At 34.3% G+C, this 16993-nt stretch overlaps 2 protein-coding genes and 1 non-coding gene across 3 annotated transcripts; 2 read left to right on the top strand and 1 right to left on the bottom strand.

Moving 5' to 3' along the window:
• Nucleotides 1-917: 917 nt before the first annotated feature.
• Nucleotides 918-7384, top strand: LOC143535206 (protein LAX PANICLE 2-like). The gene is made up of 4 exons (XM_077029525.1): nucleotides 918-1132; nucleotides 1239-1289; nucleotides 1391-1463; nucleotides 7161-7384. The coding sequence occupies exons 1-4, from the start codon at nucleotides 927-929 to the stop codon at nucleotides 7326-7328; spliced, it is 498 nt and encodes a 165-aa protein (XP_076885640.1). The 5' UTR covers nucleotides 918-926; the 3' UTR covers nucleotides 7329-7384.
• A 1747-nt stretch (nucleotides 7385-9131) lies between these two features.
• On the top strand, nucleotides 9132-9216 carry LOC143535229 (small nucleolar RNA SNORD36). The gene has a single exon (XR_013135677.1). It is a non-coding gene; the product is annotated as a small nucleolar RNA SNORD36 (small nucleolar RNA).
• A 1270-nt stretch (nucleotides 9217-10486) lies between these two features.
• Nucleotides 10487-15562, bottom strand: LOC143535205 (protein AUXIN SIGNALING F-BOX 2-like). Its single transcript, XM_077029523.1, has 3 exons — nucleotides 15077-15562; nucleotides 11947-12451; nucleotides 10487-11045 (listed from the first exon to the last, which is right to left on the bottom strand). The coding sequence occupies exons 1-3, from the start codon at nucleotides 15559-15561 to the stop codon at nucleotides 10512-10514; spliced, it is 1524 nt and encodes a 507-aa protein (XP_076885638.1). The 5' UTR covers nucleotide 15562; the 3' UTR covers nucleotides 10487-10511.
• Between the last annotated feature and the right edge of the window lie 1431 nt (nucleotides 15563-16993).

Below are 16993 nucleotides of genomic sequence, written 5' to 3'. Positions count from 1 at the left end.
TCATACTCAAACTAATGAAATAATAATAATGATCAAGTAAATAACTAAATAAATAAACAATAATACAGATCACCCATCCATTTTATCATTTTCAAGAATATAATAAGTCACTTTTTCTCATAGTCCGTCTTTTCATCTCATTGTAGAAGAAAAATAAAAAACACAAACCTCCAAACCAAGAGAACAAACAGCCTAAGCAAAGTACCAAGATCCTGTTCCTGTTCTCATCATTAATGCAGTTTCTTCTATATTCATTGTTTCTTGATTATTCTTAAACCCTAAAAGATTTCCAAGTTTTCTCTATTTATATGTATGGCTTTCTTTCATATCCTGACTGCTCAAAGATCAATCTACAAGGATCACTTATATAGATTTACAATATGACCATGTTTCCTGCTCATCTATCGTCGTCGAATTATGTTAACGGCGGGTTTTCGAGTGGCGGGTATGACTGTTTTATTAGTTTAAGAAGAGGGTTTGTATCGGATCTAATGGCGGAGGATGAATCAAGAATTGAAAGTAGTATGGATAATGAAGAAGCTGGATCAAGCATGAAAGATGTTAATATTCATGTAGATGATGATGATAATAGCCGGTGGCTTCAGCTGAGTTTAGGTGGTGGACTGATGCAGCCTCAGTCTCAATCCACCACCAGCCAAACCCACCGGGAGAAGATACTGACGGCGGAGATTTCAGCTCCGTCGTCAGTTGATCTTGATCTGTTTCCAGGTGGTGGCAGTGGAAGCTTGTCACAACAGACATGGCAACCACTGGCACCACCACCACCGCTACAACCTCGCTTCATTTTTCAAGGTCATCACTCCACGTCAACCGCTTTCTTTTCGCAACCGCTCCAAGCGGCGGCTGCCTTGAATTCCGTGCAATTAATGACTTTACAACAGCAACAACAAACTAATTATAATTATATGCAACCAATTAGGCCTTTTCCAGCAAACATGACAACATCACCTCTTAATCCACTGGTTTCTTCATCCTCTTCATTTTCGGGTTCTTCGGATCAACAAGGACGTCCGGTTCATGTCCACCGTCGATTAAACGTGGCACGAGTGGTCAACCCGCCACGAAGACCTCATTCCGGCGTCTGGTTTATGCTTCAGGCATCTCAAAACCAGTAACTTTCAAAACCCTAATTGCTTATTTTAAACATCTTGTTACTTGCATGGCACGTATGAATTTAAACTTCATTTCTTATTTCGTTTGATGAATTAATATTGCAGATTAAAGGAACCATTTTTGCCTCAAATACCAAAGAGCTACCTGAGAATCAAGTAATTAATAATTAACACCTCAAATTATCATTTAATTTTCATATTTTTGCCCTTAGTTAATTAATTACTGATGCTTATATTTTGTATACAATATACTTAAGGGACGGAAGAATGACTGTTGGATTGTTAATCAAGTATCTGGTTAATAAGCTTGAACTTGGAAGCGAATCCGAGGTACGTTTAACTAATACCTGTTATAATTTTAAGAGGCATAACTGCAATGACATCTTGATTGTTTAGCTAATAATTTTAATGTCAATGCAAGACTAGCTCATTCTGGGAGAGGTTCACGCCTCTTAGTAAGAGGTCCAGATATATATATATGTGTTATAGGGATGCATTAGAAGTATCGTAACTTTACCCAAAAATAAAAACTAATGATACTATATTAATAGCATAATATAGAATAACTTAATAACCCGATATCAGTGTTTTTAAGTTTATTAGTTATTATTCCGGTAAATACATTTTGGTGGTATTATTCGTCTCTTTTTTTCTCTATGATTGATCATCATGCAATTGTATATACCAATATACGATTGTATATATGTATATGTTATATGTATATGGGGTAAGGTTAAAATGAAAACTCACTTGAGTTGTAAAATCCCGCGAAAACCCTATGTAACATCGTTTTTTTTTTGTTACATGTAATATATGTTGTAACATTTAATACAAAACATCGAAACATAAAAAAAATGTTTTGCTATTTTTTAACATTTTTTACTAATTTTTATATGTTTTCAGGAGAGAGAAAAAGTTATATTTATATTTACATTTTTTATTCACTTTAATTGTGGACCACAAGATTTAAACATTAATTAAAAACATGTGGTTGAGAATGAGTTTCTAGAGTTTTCACAACTCAAGTGAGTTTTCATTTAATACTTAGTCTATGTATATGTATTTATGTATGATGTATGTGTATGTATATGTGTAATAATATGTGTTATAGGAGTAATGTAATTAAAAGAGGGAAAACTCATAAAACAAATGTAAGAATATGGTTGGTGAGAGTAGCATGAAAGGAACATTGGAGCAAACAAGAATGGATTGAAGGGTATTCAAGTTCTTAGTTTAGTAATACTGAATTAGGTGGTGAGTACATTTGTAGGTAATTTTGGCATTATGGTAGTAGTTTAACTAGAGTTAGTCATGTCAATTAGGGTAGGGATATGACACCCACGTTAAACATGGAAACACAAGCTTGAAGAGGAAAATTATGTAGGTCCCAAGTGAAGGAATTGAATGACAAATGTTGAAAATAAACTTGGAAAACTACTTGCCACTAATTAGCCTTTGCTTGCTTCATGTGTTAGCTACCATATACATCATTGTAGGTATATGATACATACATATACACACATATTTTTATAAGGGCTTCTGCTTGCTTGTTAATTATGTGAACAATTCTATATCATGACCTTGAGTTAAGCTAGAAATATATTCATCCAAGACTTAGAATTGTAGTTGAAACAAATCCTTCTTTGGAGTTTTGTGACGATGACGAAAACAGCAAGAAATGACCATATAAATTGAGATTGATTGCCATTAACAATGTTAACATACCCAAAAAAAAAAAGCAGATCGAATATGGGGCATGTTATTATGAACTCTTAGTAATTCTACCACTTTTACAGTAAGTTTAATATTAATATGAATTAAAATGCATGACTTTATTATGCATCATTAGAACCAATAAAGTACGCTCTGCTTGCGGTGCACGCATATAATGTATATATGTGTGAACCCTCGGGTGGGCAAAAGTAAAATTGCACTAATTTTGACGTTATTTTACTAATCTCGTGAAAATAACGTTAAAAGTGGCGGAAGGTTAATCAGGCATCATGTGGTGGCGTTGATAGCCGAAAGACAAGGGCACATGCACCAATCAGCCGATGTCCCGATGATTGAGTGCTATGTGCCTTATGTCCAAGGCTTGATGCAAAACCACTATCGAGCCGGGGGTCTCACCGGAAGCAGTCTCTCTATCCCTATGGGATAGAGGTAAGGCTGTCTAAATCTTACCCTCCTCAGACCCTACCATAGCATTGCTATTGGTGGGATATACTGAGTACGATGATGATGATGATGATTAGAACCAATAAAGCATGGTTGATGCTCTTGTTTATTTGTCTGTTTATATTTGTATATCTATCTATGTATATATATGAGTGATAAGTGATAACAAAGAAGAGTTACAATCCTGATTCCTGGAAATGTACAAATCCTTTAGCCAACATCCAAAGGCGTAAGCCTCGTCCGCGCTTTCGTAGCTGTCTTAGCAAAATGTGTAGGCTAAATCCTAGCCGTCTCAACCCGTGGAGGTGATATGACATTATTTATTGAAGAAAATGAAGACTCTATTTTGATGAAAACTAAATTTTCATGCTTATTGTTGAAAACCTTTTGTGAACTGTAACATATATATATATATACACACACACACACATATAGACTAAGTATAAAACAAAAACCTACTTGAGTTGTGAAAACTCTAGAAACCCATTCTCAACCACATGTTTTTAATTAATGTTTAAATCTTGTGGTCCACAATTAAAGTGAATAAAAAATATAAATATAAATATAACCTTTTCTTTCTCCTGAAAACATATATAAAAATGTTAAAAAATAGCAAAACATTTTCTTTTTGATGTTTCGATGTTTTGTATTAAATGTTACAGCATATATTACATGTAACAAAAAAAAAACGATAATACATAGGGTTTTCGCAACTCAAATGGGTTTTCATTTTAACCTTACCCCACACACATATATATATATATATATTTGTAGTAAAAGTAGATGTAGTTTGCACCGTGTTTTAAAACACTTATTTCCTAGCTACATGCCAAGAACTAATTACATAGATGGTCAACGTAAATTAATGTACCTCTCGAACTAGCTACCATATCTTTTGGAATAGAAAACAAAATAGGATCTCTACATGCAACCACCAAGAATATTTCTCAACTATATATAAAAATACATGTGGTATTTTCTTTGTGCGTCCAAAAAAACATGCATTTTAACATCATTGAGTCGCGGGTATCTTACATATTCATACATAACGACGGGAATAGAGGGGTTTGATCCAAGTAAGTATAGTCACTGAAATTCTTCATAATTGTTTCATAAATATGACTTCATTAAAGTTGTATCCGATAAAGAAGATAACCTCATTATGCCATTGGATAGGACCATTTATATTTTATTTTAGCTAGGGTAACTAACGTTGTAGTATTTTAAAGTTTGACCCCAAATTATTTTAAAGTGTGACCCTCAATCAAGAATTTTTAATTTCGTCACTAGACTACCTAACACTTATATTTAAAAGAATATAGAATATTATGTGTGGTTAATAGGTTGTATAAACATTCCTTTTTATTAGATTTATGAAATAATTAATAGTATTATTGGATAGCATACCATACAAGGCCAACCTTATGTAAATATATGCAAGGATTTGATCCAGCAAATCATTGATGATGCTAGCTACTTTAGCTGTTTAGTTTGCTTTAACGTTAAGGAATCAAATATCCCATGTCATTCTAACCCATGCTACAAAAACAAAAACTGTGTATCCAATCATTTGCTTTCTAATTTACTAGCTACCTTATAATATCCATGTCATATCAATATGCATATGTACGCATGCATATGTATGCATGCATGCAATGCATGCTTCATGTTCTCTTTTCCTCTTATAAAAACAACTGTGAACAATATTACCATGTATGGAGTTTTATCATACATGATGGTTTTGTCATGCTTTCGCATGCTTCAACTCAATTCACAAAAATATATATATAGATAATTATATATGTAAATATAAAAAATTATGTGTGTATATATATTATAGGTATGGAGGTGGCATCATGGCTCTCTCTCTCTCTCTCTCTCTCTCTCTCTCTCTCTCTCTCTTATTAGAGTCCACTACTCTTATTGCTTAAAAGGGGTTTCGGTTCTATCATAATACCTTGTATTAAGTGCTCCACTCACATGAAGAAAAGAAACATTTGGAGTAGTTCATTTCAAATCAAAATGTCAACCAAGAAAATAAAGTAAAAAAAAGATCAAGTGTATTTTTACTTTGGGAGAAAGCAATGCATGGACATGATGAAAATCTAGAGGATATCAATCATGTCACACAATGAAAAGTAATTAAGTCCACTCGTTTACATACAATATTTAGTAGACATGATAGTGAAGTAATTAGTACAAGGATGTGTGCTTGTGAGTTGTGACTTGTGTGTATGTATACATTAATACATGTTTTTTTAGAACAACCAATTTTATTAGACCACCACCACCCTACTAACAAGTTTACATTACCACATGTAAATATGTACGTCTGTGTGTTTGTAAATGCATCCATGGGAGCGTGGTGCATAACGTAGAAGGGGGGGGGGGATAGTTTATCGTAAGAGTATAAGGATGTTGATATTCAATTATCTGTGATAACATGTTTGTGTTCGGTTTTTATTGTATATCATCAAATCCGATGGTTTATAACCGTTTTCATTTCCTTTAGAAAATAAAAGAAATTCAAATAAAATCGTATGTGTGTATATATATAGTTACATATATATAAGTGATCATGGGTTTGGCTTGGTAGCAAAGCTTCTAGTGGGGCTAAATAAATCATGATTAAAGGGGCATTGTTTTTGTTTTTCAATCGTGCACTCTTTAACCTCATGCTTGCATGTATATAGGAAATGATCATTCATGAGATTAAAACATCATATTTACATACTATTACTAATGATTACATTTTTCTCTAACGTACACACTTTGTTCTGACATATATGATCTCCATCTTGTTGCGAGGGTTAGCCATTCCCCCTGGAAAAAAATATATATTAATATTATAGTGTTAAAATTTTGACCAATCTCTATTAGTATTATATAGCTATTGTTAGATGAAAAATTCTGACCCCGTGAGAAAATTAATTTCCTATGTTCGCTACTATAGCGAGATTAGAGACTTAGGGATGTTCATGTATAAAATTAATTTTAGTTAAAGAACTACGATAACAACTTAAATACTCATAACTATTATTTTAAGTAGGGTTGTGAACGGTTCGGTTCGGTTATTAGGCGAAATCCAAACCGAAACCAAAGTAATCGGTTATTTGAATATGCAAACTGTTCGGTTTTCGGTTTTCCAGTTTTTCAGTTCTCAGTTTTTCGGATACCTTCGGTTTCGGTTCAGTTGTTTTCGGTTTTTTTTCACTTATGTGTTGATATTGCAAAAAAAAAAAAAAATTAAAAAATGAAAATGCATATTTTAAGCTTGTATAAGAATGTGTTAGAGTGCCACGTCCACATATATATTGAATTTAGAAAACAAAAATAGGCACATGTTAGTTTGTTACGTGGAATTATACAAATACAAAGTTAAAAAGCATTAAAAGTTTAGTTTCGATCTTCATTCATCATCTTATTTATTTATCTTAAAATTTTAGTCCATTCCTCATCATCTTGATAATCTTTATCATCATCAATCGGTTCGGTTCGGTTTTTTCGGTTTTTTAAAAATGGATAACCGAATCGAAACCTAAATTTCGGTTTTTCAAAAAAACAAAAAATTAACCGTCGGTTAATGCTTCGGTTCAGTTTTTTCGATGCATTCGGTTAATTCGGTTTCGATTCGATTTTCTGCTCATCCCTAATTTTAAGTATCATACATAATATGGCTTTTTTCTATAATATGTGATTATGTTCTAACACTTATACATAGACAACTTTGTATAACTTTCTACCAAACGCTCTATTTAATGACATCCATATATATATCCATCACTTTTTATACACTTCATCTTTTCCCATATAATATTTTACTGACATCTGTTTAATTAACTGTAACAGATAGAGATAACATGTAAAGGACACCAACTATTGTCGTTATCTACGCTACAACACGTAAGGGATACTATATGGAATAGTCCAAGAAACGATGTCGGGTTTACTGTGATTCCTCAATCGCCAGCAACGATCAATCATCTGATGGTGCTAAACTATGGTAGAATCGCCTAAAATCATAAAGATCAACTTATTTGTTGTAATTGTACGTTTTTACACCCACAAACCACATGCATTGGCAGTCATGATGTTTTAAGTTATGGGAAATTTTTATCCCCCTTTGTTTTATTTCCCTTAATTCGTTATGTGGGTTTTTTATTAATTCTTTTGGTTCTTTAATTGTAACCATGATATGAAAATTGGAACTAATTATTAATTACTTTGTTTATGTGTAAAAGCAATATAATTTAACTTGAGATTAAGATTACAAGTTTACAACAATCATCATTGTCAACTTGTAGGTTGATTACTTTTTTACTTATAGTTATGTGTTTCAAAACTATATATTAAGGTTCGTTTTAATGCATTAAGCAATATATATTTCCTAATAAGTTTTGCATGCTTATTCCAACGTAATCATTGTTTGGTGATGTTAAAAACCGAAAGAATTATTTTAGAATTCTTAATTATTCATAGTGATTTAATAGTTGACCAGTAACTTAAAAAAAGTAGATCAATTATGAAATTAAGTAAAGGCACATTTTATTAGAAAAGTTAAGTATTGTAGTAATCTTGACTTGATTATTCCATTAAAATTTCATAAGTTATGTACAAAAAAGATAAAGAGTGACACGAATAAGAGGGTGTGGAGGTAAGCTTTTAAAAAACTGCTTATTTGCTTTCTAAAAAACAAAAAAGGTTAGGAAAAGCTTTATTTTAAAGTTTTAATTCTTGTTTATCAAACAACTTTTAATTTTTAAAAAGCAAATAGCAAATAAGCATCTTTTAGAAGCTCCAAACACCCCTAAGTACAAGTCAAGAACATACATCAAAGAAAATCCATATAACATGTACAGATTACATATAGGTGCAATTTGTAATCTTGTGATCAACACCAATATGCATTTTAAGACCCCCAATTTCATTTTCGAGCAACTAGCACCCCGACATTTGCACAACCCGGAAATTCGCGCCCTGGCGTTAAGTCAACTATCGGTTAACATGTATAGATACGAGACTGGTGCAATTTGCAGTCTTATGGTTAACACCAATATGCATTTTAAAACCTCCAATTTCATTTTTTGGCAACTGGCACCCCGACATAAGCAAACCCCGAAAAATTGGAGCCCCGATGTTAAGTCAATAGTTTGTTGACTATTAAAATAGAGTAGGGCGTAGAGGTGCACAAAAAACCCGAACTCAGAACCAGATAAAAAATAAAAAACCTTGGAACGGGGTTTTCTATGCCTGGATTTTTAATACCCGAACCTGTACCCCAACCCCACCCGTAGGATACATATTGAATATGCATTTCAGTATCAAAACTCGTACCCAAACCCGACTTGGGTATTACCAATATCCAAATTTTTAATACTTAGTCAAACCCGAACTTGGTATTTAAAAAACCCCGATTTGTACACCTCTAGAGTGGGGAATCAAACAGAAAACCAAAAAAACTGTTGTTCTTTACTTTAGGTATTAGAGAAAGCCCAAATACTACCACTCTGAAAACTGGATCCTTACTTTATGAGAGAAAGCCCAATACTACTGAAAGCCCATACAAAGTTACAAACCTTAACCTCAAGCCCAAGTTACACATTGATTAATGTATGGGCTTTCAATATCTGAAGCTGATTTTGGGCTTTCACCAAATTCAAAACAATTTAGGGTTTTATGCATTGTCCGCCGTTTCTTTGTTAATCTATATAAACTGATGGTGTACATATCATGCATATATGCAGCTTTCTGGAAAGAAGTGTTATAATTCATTGAATTTAATTTTGTTCATTTGTTTTATTTTTGTTGTTGCTATTGAGGTTGCATATGATGAAAAAAGTTGATAATATTTGGGCTGATTTAAACCATGAGGCTCCAAAATCGAGCTTTTTAAAACTGATGCTTCTTCATTCCACACTAAATCAACAAATTGTTTTTGTTTTGTTATTTTTTATTTGTTTTTGTTCATTTTTTTTGTTAATTTCATGCTTGGTGTAGTCAAAGATTACTTGTATTTTAAAGATTGAGAGACTGCTTTTTTTTTTTTTATTGGAATGCTAAAATGAATAATATGAAGACTGTTTTGAGTAAATTGATACTAATTATATATTTATATGTGTATGGCTGTATGGTAAAGAATCTTTAAATAAAGATGAGTATACTGTCTTACCTCTATGTTGCCTAAGAGGTTTTTTTGTCAATAATGTTAGGGTCTAGTTTTGTAACTAGATTGTGTTGTTGAAAGTTGGATCTTCATCAAAACTTAAAAATAGGAAGTATTAAATTATAAATATATTTCACCTTTAATGTAAATAGAGCAAAGTTGTGATTATAACTATATTCATCGAATCAAGAAGAAAGCAGGGTGCAACAAGCTTGACCGCTACCAATTTTTGAAAGTTTTCATCATAACTTAAAAGCTTTCACGTTACAAGATTTCATGTTTTAACTGTGATTTTACGCAAAGGACAAATATAATTTAAATCAGTACTGAACCTTCATCTAACACGAAATTGTTAAAAATGCAACACTTCTACCAAAGGCACAAAATGGTTAGACTAAATCAACAATTATAATTATCAAAACTCGATCCAAGCTTTGGCTTGCTAAACAGTTTTTTTTCAAAATAGATAACCAAAAACAATTATAAATCAATTAATAAACGAGTCAAGTCGAGCTTGTGCTCGAGCTGTCATAACTCGTTAGACAAAGTAAGCCAAGCTCAAGCCCAGTTGGGCTTAGGCTTGGCTTGTTTACATCCATCCCAATTCAAAATATTAAGTCTGTTGGGCTCAACCCTATTTAGCTAGAGATGTACAAAAACTCGGTTTTGCCCAAACCGGCCCATGAACCGACCGGCCCATGAACCGACCAAGACTGCAGGTTTTGGTACCAGCACCCCTTCTGAACTAACAAACTGTTTTTAAAACCGGACCGGTTTGAGTAAAAAAATCGGTTTTAAACAGGTTATAAACCGAACCATGCTGAACTAGTTTGACTTTTCTTGCTTCTAAACCGGTTTCAAAACCGAACTAGTTTGAAAAAAAACCCGGTTTTGTACACCTCTATATTTAACTTACCAAAACATAAAAATCTATACGCCCAATTAAAAAAAAAGAAATCCAAAATCCTTCACCAAACCATAAAAAAAAATCCTAAATCCGCCACCAAAACAAAACTCTTCCAACACGAAATCATAACTTAATACTCGAAAGCATCAGCCGAAAATGCATCCTCACCAAAAGAGCAAACCTTCTTCAAGTTCATGCACCCATTGAACACGTACTGCAAGCCCACATCAGTTTGACACACACTCGAGACCGAAAGCACCTCCAATCTTTCCGCATACATTGCAATATAAAGAAAAACATCATCGGTCAACAGCCCCGAGGCGGTCAACTTCTTGAGGTCCTTGCATGATTCCACAACTGCACCAAATCCATGGTCAAATGCTTGAAGAGTTGTGTGGTCGGGCTCGTTTAAGGGCGATAAGATTAGTTTGAAGCGAGTGATGTTTGGGCAATTCTTGGAAAAGGTTACTAGGGCGGTATTCGTCATTTGACTGCAATAGTAGGTTAAAGATTTGAGCTTTCGACAGCTGGTGGATATTGAAGTCAAACCCGCTTCGGTTACACCAAGACTTCCATTTCCCTTGAATACCCTCAAGTCTTCAAGGCTTTTACAGTTGTTAGATATAACTTCAAGACCTTCATCACCAATGCAGGTTCCTTGTACCTGAAGCAAAATAAATAATCCCAAAAAAGTCATGAAAAATAAGAATTGCTAGTTTTTCATTTATTTCGGTGAACGCGAGAGCCTGTAACTATGCGCTAGGGGTGGCAATTTCTGACAGGACCCAAACACGACACGATAGCAATCATGTTTATGATGGCATATTTAACCTGTTTTATAATGTCTGTCGTGTTTGGATTGGCCTGTTTAAGAAAACGGGTCATGTTCGGGTTGACCTGCAACCTGTTTAGTTAAACAGGTCGACCCACCAAACTGTTTAAGAAGCCTGGCCCACTAACCCGCTTAACACATTTTTTACAATCCACCATCTCGATCAACACATTTACATCTTGGGTATCTCGCGCCAACCCGTTTAGCTAAGTAGGTAAACGGGTCGTGTTCGGGTTACACGATTTTAAGTGTGTGCGGGTTAAGGTTGATGTTTTTTACATGAATAAAAATATGGGTCGGATTAGGGTTGATGTTTTTAAACGAATAAAAATTTGGGTCGTGTTCTGGTTGACGGGTTTAAGCCATTTTTACAACCCGTCATAGTATCACCCGCCACCCTGTTTGACACGGTTAGATAAATGGGCTGACTTGTTTAACCCGTTTAGTTTCACAAGCCGACCCTCTAACCTGTTTAACCCATTTTGTTACAACCCACCAACTTGAGTAACACGTTTACAGCTTGGGTATCACCCGCCAACCCGTTTGACACGCTTAGAAAAATGGGTTAAATGGATCGTTTACGGGTCAAACGGTTTTAAGTGTGTGCATATTAGATGGATATGTTAGACACATAAAAATATGGGCCGTGTTCAGATTGAACAATTCAACCCGTGAACCAACCCGACACGAGTAACAAGTATTACTATTTAGTTTAATATAACCAAGAACTTACCCATAAGCGTTTAAGATTCGTGCATCTCGTTATGAACTTAACCAGCTCAGAGCCCAAACGAACCTCAACAAACCTCATATTCAGGAAAACAAGATTAATGCAAACCGGATACATGGCATGTAAGAAAAGGGCACTAATCCGATAAATAAGCATGAGGCTTTGAATTGGGCCATAGTTGCGTAAACATAATGTCAGCTGAAGATGAGAACTCTGTCCGTCTTGAAGCACGTTTACTTGTGTAGATCCAAGACCCAAGTGCACCACATGAGGCGATTTGAGTAATATATTTCTAATCGTATCAACCGCCACTGTTTTGTTTACCTTAAGAGTTGTAAGATTTGGACACCGAGCCACAAGTCGGGAAAGATCGAGTGGGTTCATTTCACCTTTAATGCATGAAATGTTTAATGACACGAGTGAAGTTAACGTCTCTGGGAAGCAACGGAGCCACTGTTGGGTGAGATCTGTAACATTGCATCTTTCCACTTCTAACTCCTCAAGCTTTCTGCATAGATTTTGGAATAACGGAAACGGCGTTAATGACATTAAGAGTTACATTTTAATCATATTTAGGGATCAATGATATTTTGACACGCCTCGCATTCCGTTCAATGCAGAAACAATTTTATGTAAGGAACTGCGAGAACCATATTAATACTGATACATTTTGTTTTAATTTCGATACATTAGGTGGTTATGTAGTGTTGGTTTTTCTTCATTTATGTATCATAACTGTTTTTTTTTCTTCGTTTACTATCAAAACCGTTACTTTTATACTAAAAACCTTACTTTTCTGCGTTTACGTAGCAAAAACCTTACTTTTCTACCAGGGGGGGAAGCTTAGCTAGGGCCGGGGTGGCCCGGGCCCCCCCTGTTTTTTTACGAAGGGGTGTAAATTTACTTGTTTTCGCCTGAAAATTTTTATACGTAGTGTAAATATACCCATTTTCGACTTAAAATTTGAGGCCAACCCCCCCACGTTTATGATTTTTTTTAGTACATTTTGAGTCCGCCCCCCTCGACAAACTCGTCCAAGCTTTATCACGATTACGTTTTTTTCCCCTTTCTTTCTTTATGTAGCAAAACTGTTATCTTTTCTTCGTTTACGTAGCAAAACCGTTACTCTTTCTTTGCGTAGCAAAACTGTTAATTTTTTCTTCGTTTATCGGCAAAAAAATTCTTCTTTTTTTTTCGTGTATGTAGCAAAACTGTTATTTTTTTTTCTTCCTTTAGGTAACAAACTCTTTTCTTTGTTTTATGTATCAAAACCGCTACTTTTTCTTTGAATATGTAGCAAAACTGTTAAATCTTCTTTGTTTTATGTAACCGTCACTTTTTCTTCGTTTAGATAGCAAAACAATTACTTTTTCTTCATTTATGTAGCAAAACAGTTACCTTTTCTTCATTCACCGAGCAAAACTGTTACTTTTTTCTTCTTTAAAATAGCCAAACCAGTACTTTTTCTTCGCTTACGTAACAAAACCATTATTTTTTCTACGTTAACATAGCAAAACCGTTACTTATTTACTACATAACACATTATCTATAATTACTTAATTCCCATGTCTAGTAAACAATAAGTTAACTATTCATGTTTAACCCGTTTTGACCCGTTACCCAACCGCACAGTTACCGATAACCACGACATACCAAACAACCATTATAAAAAAGAGTTCAGAAAATGTTATTTTACCTTCATTTACATAAATAACTTGGTTGCTATGTCTGGCAAATAATAAATTAAAAACACATTTAAACCATTTTGACCCGGTACCCAACCACACAATCACCAATAACCAGTCCATAACAAACAATCATGTCAAGACATAGCAACTAAGTAATTATGCATAATGTGTTGTTTAGTAAGTGTTCTTCTCTTTGTTTATGTAATAAACTGTTAATTTTTCTTCGTTTAGGTAGCAAAAACGTCGTTTTTTCTTCGTTTATGCAGCAAAACAGTTACTTTTTCTCTGTTTATGTAGCAAAACCGTTACTTTTCCTTCATTTATGTAGCAAAATCGTTACTTTTTCTTCATTTGCGTATCAAAACCGTTGCATTTTCTTTGTTTATGTATCAAAACAGTTAGTTTTTCTTCACTTACATATTAAAACCGTTACTTTTTCTTTGTTTACGTATCAAAACCGTTACTTTTTCTTCATTTGTGTAACAAAACCGTTACTTTTACTTCGTTTATGTATCAAAACAGTTAGTTTTCTTCACTTACGTAGCAAAACCGTTACTTTTTCTTTGTTTACATATCAAAACCGTTACGTATCAAAACACTTAGATTCTCTACATTTACGTATCAAAACCGTTACTCTTTCTTTGTTTACATATCAAAACCGTTACTTCATCTTCGTTCACTTATCAAAACCATTACTTTTTCTTCATTTACATATCAAAACCATTACAAATTCTTCGTTCACGTATCAAAAACTGTTGCTTTCTCTTCGTTCGCGTATCAAAAACCGTTACTTTTTCTTCATTCACCGAACAAAACCATTACTTTTTCTTCACTTAAGTAACAAAACCGTCATTTCCTCGTCGCTTACATAGCAAAACCGTTACTTTTTCTTCATTAACCTAAAAAACCTTACTACATAACACATTATCTAACTATTCATTTAACCCATTCTGACCCATTACCCAACCGCACGATTCCGCAAACAAACAACCACTCATTCAAACATTATTATATATAAAAAAAAGAGTTCAGTAACAAAAACCTTTACTTTTTCTTCATTTACGTATCAAAACCGCTACTTATTCTTCGTTTGTGAATCAAAACGTAAACTTTTTCTTTGTTCACCTATCAACCATAACTTTTTCTTAGTTTACATATCAAAACCGTTACTTTAATTCATTTATGTATCAAAACAGTTACTTTTTCTTCGTTTATGCATCAAAACCATTACTTTTTCTTCGTTTACATAGCAAAACCGTCACTTTTTCTTCATTTGCGTATCAAAACCGTTACTATTTCTTCATTTACGTATGATTACTCACTCCCATGTCTAGTAAACAATAAACCATCACTACATATTTAACCCATTTTAACCCGTTTGCCAACCGCGCAAACAAACAACTACTCATTCAAACATTATAAAAAAAAAAGTTTAGAAACATTACGTGCAATTCGCCCCAACGGCCTTCACACCCGCAATCGTAAACCCCTCACACTTACACAACACCAGCGCCTTAAAACAGGGAAAACCCGACGCGATCATCGCCAAACTCTCATCCGTCACCACCATCCCCTTCACCTCTAACCTCTCCAGCATCGGACACTTAACCCTCAACGTCTTAACCCACCGGTCCACCGACACGTCCCAATCATCATTCCCAACACCAAACATCGGATTCACAACCACATTCACATTCACATTCGTAATTGAACACTTTCCACCTTTCAACACCAACGATCGGAGGTTCGGGAACCGATCGGTGACCCGGGTCGGGTTTACAGCTTGGGAATTGGATACGTGCACGGTTTGGCGATTGGCTCGATCGATTTTGTACCATAATTTGTTGACTAAGGAGATTGAATTACGATCTGGGTTATCGGTTAATTTGGTTGTGATGATTTCGATTAGTGATTCGGGTAGATGAGGCATTGAATTGGGTGTGTTGATCGATTGATGGATTGAATTGAAATTGAATTGGATGGGTTATTATGGGTTTGGAGAAATCAAGGTTTGTAGTGTTGACTGACCGAAGGTTATGACTTATGAGGTTGTTTGTGTCTTTTAAAGTAACGGTTTTGGAGTTTGGTTTTGCGGACTGTGGATGTGGATGATGACAAATTATCATATGATGTTCATGATTTTTATTTGGGCATTGGAAGTCGTGACGAGTAAATGATATTGGTTGCTAGTATCAGATCAAGTATTTTTAGTTTGGTACTGTAATTTTATTGGATTTTGTCTTCAATACTGGTATTATACTAGGTTTAACCGGTTAGTTGACCGTTGATCACTAGCCGGTTATTTAATTAACCAGTTTTCGAATAACCGATTTAACTAGTTTATGGATGTCTAGATAGCGGTATCAAATGGGGTATCTTCGGATTTAATTTGGTAATATTTTTATTTTTGAGGTTTTCGGATTGGTTTGGTACTGTGATTTTATCAAATTTTTGCCTTTGATACTGGTACCGACTGGGTCTAACCGGTTAGTTGACCGTTGACCACCAACCGACTATTTAATTAATCAGTTTTCGAATAACCGATTTAACCAGTTTATGGATGTCTAGACAGCGATATCAAATGGGGAATCTTTGGATCTAATTTGGAATTATTTTTATTTTTTGTGGTTTTCAAATTGGTTTGGTAATGTGATTTTGTCTAATTTTTGCTTTTGATACTAGTATCGTATTGGGTATTTTCAGTACCGATATCGAGTCTAGCAGGAAGGTTGGTATAAGACTTTCTTACTTGTATCTGCTTTAAGCTTGCCCTCATAAAGCAACAAACCATTGTTATCAACGCAGGGCAGAGGAAATCATTCGTAACATATGTGGCACGCAGGGTAACGCCCTTAGTTACATGCGGTTGCATGTGGCAATTTCCTTTTTGTGTTTTGTCTCACACTTTAATTAATTAAATATATATATATATATATATATATATATATTAGAAAGTAGGTTGGCGTAAAAATGTGTTGAGGTAAAAAGCCGATGTGATATGATTCACTAAGTCTACATAAAGAAAGTGTGAGTTTTAGCTCACATGTAGTCTTAGGTTTGTTTTAAAAAGTTAAGGTATTTTAGATTCTTTCTTGTGGGAAACCTATAAAAAAAGTAAAGGCTTTGGAGTTTGGTTTTGTGGATTGGTGTGTGGATGACAAATGATCATATGATATTCATGATTCTTTATTATTTTTCCTCAAATTCGTGCTTTGGTATATTTGGGTTGGGAACGTGAATTTGATATACTTATAAGTTATAGCAGTCGCGTAGTAGTCATGTAAATGAACCGAACATGTGACGAATCATTCGACAACGATATTGTTGGTTTTTATTTGGGCCTGGGAAATAGGGATGGGCAC

Source organism: Bidens hawaiensis, unplaced genomic scaffold (genome assembly GCF_021521415.1).
Source record: "Bidens hawaiensis isolate Kalapana, Puna unplaced genomic scaffold, B.hawaiensis_p1.1 tig00010432_1, whole genome shotgun sequence".
NCBI classification, from domain to species: domain Eukaryota; kingdom Viridiplantae; phylum Streptophyta; class Magnoliopsida; order Asterales; family Asteraceae; genus Bidens; species Bidens hawaiensis.
Note: the sequence above shows the minus strand (reverse complement) of the source record. Positions and strands in the feature narration are given on the sequence as shown.

Bases quoted from the DNA above. Each gene is read 5' to 3' on its own strand.
- LOC143535206 (XM_077029525.1), top strand. From the start codon at position 927: ATGCAACCAATTAGGCCTTTTCCAGCAAACATGACAACATCACCTCTT. The intron at 1,133-1,238 runs GTAACTTTCAAA...TTAATATTGCAG, and splicing joins CTTCAGGCATCTCAAAACCA to ATTAAAGGAACCATTTTTGC. The intron at 1,464-7,160 runs GTACGTTTAACT...TAACTGTAACAG, and splicing joins AACTTGGAAGCGAATCCGAG to ATAGAGATAACATGTAAAGG.
- LOC143535205 (XM_077029523.1), bottom strand. From the start codon at position 15,561: ATGCCTCATCTACCCGAATCACTAATCGAAATCATCACAACCAAATTA. The intron at 12,452-15,076 runs GTAATGTTTCTA...AAATCTATGCAG, and splicing joins GCCGTTGGGGCGAATTGCAC to AAAGCTTGAGGAGTTAGAAG. The intron at 11,046-11,946 runs GTAAGTTCTTGG...ATTTTGCTTCAG, and splicing joins CGAATCTTAAACGCTTATGG to GTACAAGGAACCTGCATTGG.